Source organism: Temnothorax curvispinosus, unplaced genomic scaffold (assembly GCF_003070985.1).
Source record: "Temnothorax curvispinosus isolate PA1 unplaced genomic scaffold, ASM307098v1 QBEX01002996.1, whole genome shotgun sequence".
Lineage (NCBI taxonomy): Eukaryota > Metazoa > Arthropoda > Insecta > Hymenoptera > Formicidae > Temnothorax > Temnothorax curvispinosus.
In genome coordinates this window covers 905,370-911,831 of record NW_020212776.1, presented here as the reverse complement: position 1 = coordinate 911,831, position 6,462 = coordinate 905,370, and the positions used below count along the sequence as shown (strand labels likewise).

The following is a 6,462-nucleotide window of genomic DNA, read 5'->3' as shown; positions in this document are numbered from 1 at the left end:
GAATAATTTTCACGGTTTGTATAAATTTGTATAATTTACAATTTAAGGAATTTATGACTCAAACTTACGTAAAGAGCACTTCGTTAACTGCGCTATTGAAGAACTTGCTTTTGCCGTCTTTGCTATTTTCCGCTTGAATCTTTAATTTATTCACTATCTCTTTTATATCCTCGGGTAGATTCTCGGGCAAAGACGCTTCTTTATTCTCCATTTCCTCCCCGTCGGATTCAACGTAAAGGCAAGCACGAGATTTCCCCGAATCTGTTGTATCGCGACTCGACTCATCTTCGATTCCTCGAGCTGCATTGACGACGCTTTCTATCGCATCGGCGATGTTGTCTTTAGCACCTAATCTCTTTAGATCTATCTTCTTCGCGTCATACCCATTACTATTGGACGATTTCTTCTCGAACTTTTTGATATCGAACTTTTTCTCACTTATTTTATTTTTCTCCGGTTTATCAGACTTTTTCTTCTCCTCTTGATCTTCCGAGGCTAAAATTGCAAGATTATTCCACAAATAACGCGTAAATCAAAATTATAAATATTTTTAACGACTTAACAACGATGTAGAAAGTGGGAGATATTACCTGTACCTCCCTCAGCATCTGTCGTCTCATTCTTTTCCTTCCGTCTCAAAAGATCCAGATCCTGTTGAGAATTTTGTTGTTGTGCGTCCTGCGTCTGATGATTTTGCTGCTTTTTTCTCTTTTTACTCTCATGATTAACTTTCTTCTCGCTATTTTCATCGATTTTCCGTCTCTGTCGATAGAAATTAAATTACAGAGTACCATACGGAGATGAAACAAACAATATCGTACCTTTAAAAAATCAATTACTTTTCGTGGGTTATCACCAGTAATATCCTCCGTCTCATCGTCATCCGAGGAGCTAATAGTACGTTTATCTACTCTTTTAGGACTATCTACATCTTCGGTATCCTCTTCGCTACTCTCACTACTCTCCTCGTCGTCGCTATTGTTATTATTATTATTGTTATGGACTAACGAACGTCTATCGGCTGCTCTGAACTCAAGAGCTCCGCAATTAATATAGAAGCCCCCGTGCGCCGTGGTCATCTCTTCGGGTACAATTTCATCATACTGTTGACAAAATATTGGGATTACATAAAAAAATCTTCAAGGATATTCTTCCACAAAAAGAGAAACTTGACGTACAGCATCCGGATTTTCGATGAAGGAGTCGTTTTTCACCTAGAAAAGGCCCAAATCCACGTACTCATCATATTTGTGCCTTTTCTTTCCCATTGTAGATGTTCCCTAAGGCAACGGGAAATAATTAAATGTTGGTCAATGTCATATCAAAGATCAGCTTTAACATCAACGTACATATTTCGCCTCGAATCGTCTCGCCATGTCTTTAAGCTTATCCTCGTCATCGTCATCGTCGAACGGGTCCAATCCATTGGTCGCATTCTCATCTCCCCTCTTCTGTTCTTTCCTTCGTTTTTTCTGCAAAGTAAATAGATTAATTTGCAATCACTCGATCGAGTATGCATCGAAACGTCCCTTGTTCGCGCGAATCGACCTAATAATCCACAATCAAATCGCTCTCTATTTCGCTTCGCTCTATGTACCACTTTCACTAATTTATAAAAAAAATTTAGATCGATCGAAGAGAATAGACCATACCCGTACATACACTTTCGAATCCGGTTTAAATGTATCGTCGATAATGATCGGAGGTGTTTCGCAATTGGCAGAGGCTTTTTTACAATATATTCATCAAATTCATTAGTGAAACTCTATTCCAGCACTATCCTTTTTCACGTGTAGAATACGGAACGCATAATTTTATCACGTCATGCGAATATATCTACATTATTTGTCAAATTGCTAAAGCCTATTTAATGACTCAACCATGAGTCACTATAATGTCTCTACATACAGTAGATAGCAATTTTTCAAATTAAAAAGACCAGCAAAAAATCCGTAGTTTTTTACATTATTGTTCGTCGAAAATTACAATTTTAGTTTTGTTTCTTTTCTGAGACAGGTTTTCGCAGGATTATTATCACATTCTCAGCAGCGAAGAGAATTAAAGGAGATAAAAGTCGAAGAATATATAGAAGCGGCGTGTGGGAACTGGTGGGAACTCTGGAATGGATGAATCGACTCTGAAAGGGTGCTGAACGTGATCCACCGATATCAGGAGCGCATAAAGCGGCCAGAGCGTCGTCCTCGCGATTTCGCACTCTTTCCTTCGCGTCGCGTCGCGAATCACCTCCTCCAGTCTCCTGTTCCCCTATCGAAGGGACGCCGAATCGAGCGATTGATCCTGCCTGCGACGCGGTTATTGACGATCGACGATCGGTCGCTCTCTTTTTTTTTCCCTACACAAACGCCTCTCGAACGAATCATAGCCTTGTTAATCGTTCAATTAGCTACTCAATTAATCAGCGAGATATAAAGCGCGAATCTGCACGGAATCGCTTTTTCTCACGTTGCTCCACCGCTCTCGCGGTTATTATCGGAATTCTTAATAAAAATATATATATAAGCCAGTAACGCGAAACGAGATTTTATCGCTTGATGAATTAAAACCATTCGAAGTAAAACAGAATGAGAGAAGAGCGCGATCGCGATAGCCATATAGTCGAAATAGCGAAGTTAAAAACATAAAAAAACTTATCAAACGTAAGCATATTAGACGAGGAGAGAATAATGTTTCTAATTCCGCATTTAATCGCTCGTTAAACCACGTTGAATAATCCCGTGGACGGTAGATCGATCTTGCGTTGCAAATTTTCAAAGTGTGCGTTCCCCTCCTCCCTTGCTACTTCGAAATTTGATTCGCCGGCGAAATCGTGCCACGTTTTCGAAACACGTGCGCGACCAAAACAAAGCTGCAAATTGTACGCAGCAGCGCGGCCATGGATGGAAATAAAGCGACGCGGGGGGCCGCAGAAGAGCGGCGATCTAAACGAAGAGGGAAGAAGCGGGCATTTCGTGAACATTTCGCAGAGACGATTTATCGCTCTCTGGCCTCCTGTCCCGTCAAACCGCGAAGCACGATTGCAAGTGGCGCGATACTCGCGCACGAGTAACCACCTGAAAATAAAACATTTTATGTAACGATACGGATATCGGGGCACTCGATACCGTCCGATAATACCCGTAAAACCCGATTTATTTACGTGAGATAGAAAAAAAAGATGGATCTCGGATCCCAGCGTCGCGTTTTTCTACCGAAAAACTGGCCTGGCCCTGGCCGCCAATTACTCGTCGATCATCGGGGAGGAAAGAGACAGATCAGATTAGATTAGATTGAGAGTTTATTTATTTAAATGATTATCCACTCGTATATCGCGGGGAAGGGGGAAGGGGGAAGGAATGGGAGGCGCGAGCGCGCGTGACACGCGTCCCGAGCGGGGGCATTCGATAGCGCGATACGTGTCGGCGGTCACGAATCTCTCTCCTCCGGTGCATCGATCTACAATTCAGAAAGGAGAGCCCGCAGCACACGCTCTCTCGCGCGCGCGTGAAATAAGAGACCTCCGTGCGCGACACACACGTTCGCGCCGTGTGTGGTGTGTGTCGCGCGCTATTTCTCTCTCTCTCTTTCTCTCTCTCCTCCCTCTCGCTCCCTCTTGCCGGCCGCGTTTTCCGCGTATCCTTCTCCCAGTTCTCCGGTTCTCCCCCATATGCATTGAGACCCGCCGGACGAAGTACGTGGCTGTGGCTTGCGAAACAGACGCTGCACACACGAATAAGGCATCGCCGCCGCCGTATGTGCGTCTCTTTCCCTTCTTCGAGGGGCCTGGGAGAGAGAGAGAGGGAGAGGGAGAGCGAGAGAGAAAAGGATGAAATGCCGGACGGTCGCGCAATGGCAACTCTCGTACAGACGTTTTACGAGGCAGCAGGAGGGACGCGCATGAAGGACGCGTCGTCTCTCCCAAGAGAAAAAGAGAACGACGCGCGTCTTGGAAGCGCGAAGCGCGAATTTGCCCAGCCTGGCGGCGCGGTGCGGCGTCCGCTTCGTGACAGCGTGCCGATGACGTTGACAACGCGCGGCGTGGATCCCGACGCGGCCGAAGGACCGCGAATCGATCAAGGAACCGTTCTCGCCCGTCTCGTTTCCGCCGCCGTCGTCGTTCGCCGATCCTTATACGCGGACGGAATTCCGGCACGCGCGCGCGCGCGTGCGGCGTCGACGTCCAGCCAGCCGCGTGACTGAATCGCGCGGCCACCTCGCCGAGGATTCCCTCGCGTCTCCTCGACGCCGACGTCCGATGGACACCCACGTTCCGTCTTGTCTAATTCTCTATACCGGATGCCCCCTACCCCTCGCGCTCATGCACACGCATACACTCTTCTCTCTCGCTCTCACTCGCTCTCTCTCTCTCCCTCGCTCGCTCGCTCTCATTTTTCCGTATGTTTCGCGTGTGTGACACGACAGCTTGACATACGGCCTACGGCCTTTTGTTTTCCCCTCCCGCCGGGGGAAGAGAGGGCGGCGGGAACGGGTTAATCGCGCGTAGCGCGTAGGGCTCACCTCCGCCGACTTGAGGAGCTGCGCGTAGTTGATCTCCGGGCATGTCTTCTCGTTGGACTCGGGCAGGGTGAGCGCGAAGCGGAAGGAGGGCGCGAGCTGCTTGCCCATGTTCCCCTTTTTCTCCTTCTTCGTCGCGTGGCCCAGGGGCTCCGGGAACTCCAGGGTCTGCAGGGGCACCCGTTTCGCCTCTGACATTCCTTTTACATTTGCACCGAGCCTAACGCGGATCACGGAAACACTGCGGGCCCTGCGACCTGCGACCGCGGCAACATGATACACACCTCCTCACCTCACCGCTCTCTTTCTCACTCTCTCTGTCTCCTCTGCTCTCCTCGCTCGACTCCTCAGTCCTCGATTAAACACCGCGCGGACGCCGCCGCTCACACGTCGCCATCTTCGGCACGACTGTTTTTAGAGTGCGCCACGGACGCGCCGCCGCGACGCCGGCGACGCCTGCGCCTAGCTGGCCTCGCGACAGTCGCGACCCGCGGTCGCCGCGCCGGCCACTCGCGGGTTGCGGCTACGGCCGCGTTCTCACAATCGCGTCAAGTTGCGTCAATTTTGGACGCGGCCGAATCTGAATATCCGTGCATCATGAACGCTACCGTCATCGAGCAGCTGATCTGACAGATTGTGACTTTAAATTTGACGTATCCATCAAATTAGACGGCAAATAGTAAATTGTATGTACAATTAATGGGAGAGTAACTTATAAGAAATTTAAGAACAAAAGGGTAAAGAGTTTGTCGCACCGCGGAGGAATTCTCGAAGGCTTTGGACAGTATGCAAAATTATAAGGATCTCTTTTATCAAGATTTTATTAAAATAATTTAATCCTTGCTTAACAAAACAGCAGTCTTGAGCACTCATGTTGTCGTCATTGAACACTGCTACAAATCTTAATTGTCATTTAATATTAAAGAGTACTTGTACGTGTTCCTAAATATAATCTACATTTATAAAATATCTCATATGATCTATATAAATATTTCACACAGGAAAGCTTACATACATATAGATGTGACACGCGGAATATACAAGATATCTCACATTCCAGTGCCTGTAATAGTAAAAAAAGTATCAGTCTTCCAAAATACAATATTTCCTAATATTTACACTGTAATTGCATGTATGATCTCACCCTGATAAAACATGCATTACTGAAATCTAAATACATACAATTATCAGCTTCAAAACCTGCTCTAAAATTAGGACGTACTAATTAAAACTACAAACTACCCGGGATTTTTAAAATCGCTTATAAAATATTCGAATATCTAATAAGTTATACATGTTTGATATTTAGTCAGGCATCCCTGAGTCAAGTTTCAATTGCTAGCTGTGCCAGTTTTCTTTGTTATTTTAATTGCCGAAAATTGCTGACCTAAAAGCTTCATCACATCAGCGTGCTTCAAGTAACTCCTCTCCTTTTTCACCGAATTGTAATTTTGCTTCACGTAAAGCGCGAAACCGGTAGGTTCTCTCTTCGGTGTCGGCACTTGCACGGTACCGGTCTTCGTCGTTTTGTTAACCAATAATTCGAACTTTCCATAGCAATAGCCACATCGTTTTTTATCGATATCCAAGGATTTTGAGTGCCTCCCAACACTGCAAAAAATGATGTTTTAGAAATATAACAGACGCGATTTTTAAATCGATTTTCATCACAATCAATATTCGGTACCTGTATCCGCATTCTATGCATCTATACGTGAATTTAGTTTTAATTTCGTAACTATGACATCGACGAATTGGCGGCAATTCAGGATACGTCTTCATTGCTTTGTTAGCCCTGTAATATGAAGTAAATTATGTAAAATTGTGACCGGTATAAACAATTGTGGCACTCATTGCGTAGAATTTTCAAGCTATTTTATTCTAAAATTCATTGCTTAATAACACAATTGGGCTGTTCGATAATTATAAAATATTGCATCGTACCATCTT

At 45.5% G+C, this 6,462-nt stretch overlaps 2 protein-coding genes across 3 annotated transcripts in view; both read right to left on the bottom strand.

Annotated features, from left to right (window-relative positions):
- Nucleotides 1-68: 68 nt before the first annotated feature.
- LOC112452156 (yemanuclein-like) lies at nt 69-4,931 on the bottom strand (the record flags this gene model as incomplete). The annotated part of the gene is given in 6 exon segments (XM_025012235.1): nt 69-495; nt 591-762; nt 840-1,103; nt 1,179-1,280; nt 1,350-1,472; nt 4,516-4,931. Coding segments are annotated over 6 exon segments (1,283 nt in total), but the record flags the coding sequence as incomplete, so codon positions are not given.
- A 194-nt stretch (nt 4,932-5,125) lies between these two features.
- Nucleotides 5,126-6,462, bottom strand: part of LOC112452163 — a 4,667-nt gene continuing 3,330 nt past the window's right edge. The window contains exons 7-9 of one of the 2 annotated variants that reach the window (XM_025012247.1): nt 6,200-6,307; nt 5,900-6,123; nt 5,126-5,575 (exon numbers count right to left, since the gene is read on the bottom strand). In XM_025012247.1, coding sequence (XP_024868015.1) covers nt 5,562-5,575; nt 5,900-6,123; nt 6,200-6,307 — 346 coding nt within the window. In that variant the 3' untranslated portion in view covers nt 5,126-5,561. Of the gene's footprint in view, nt 6,124-6,199; nt 6,308-6,462 lie in introns of both variants that reach the window. The other variant, XM_025012246.1, reaches the window with a different exon arrangement.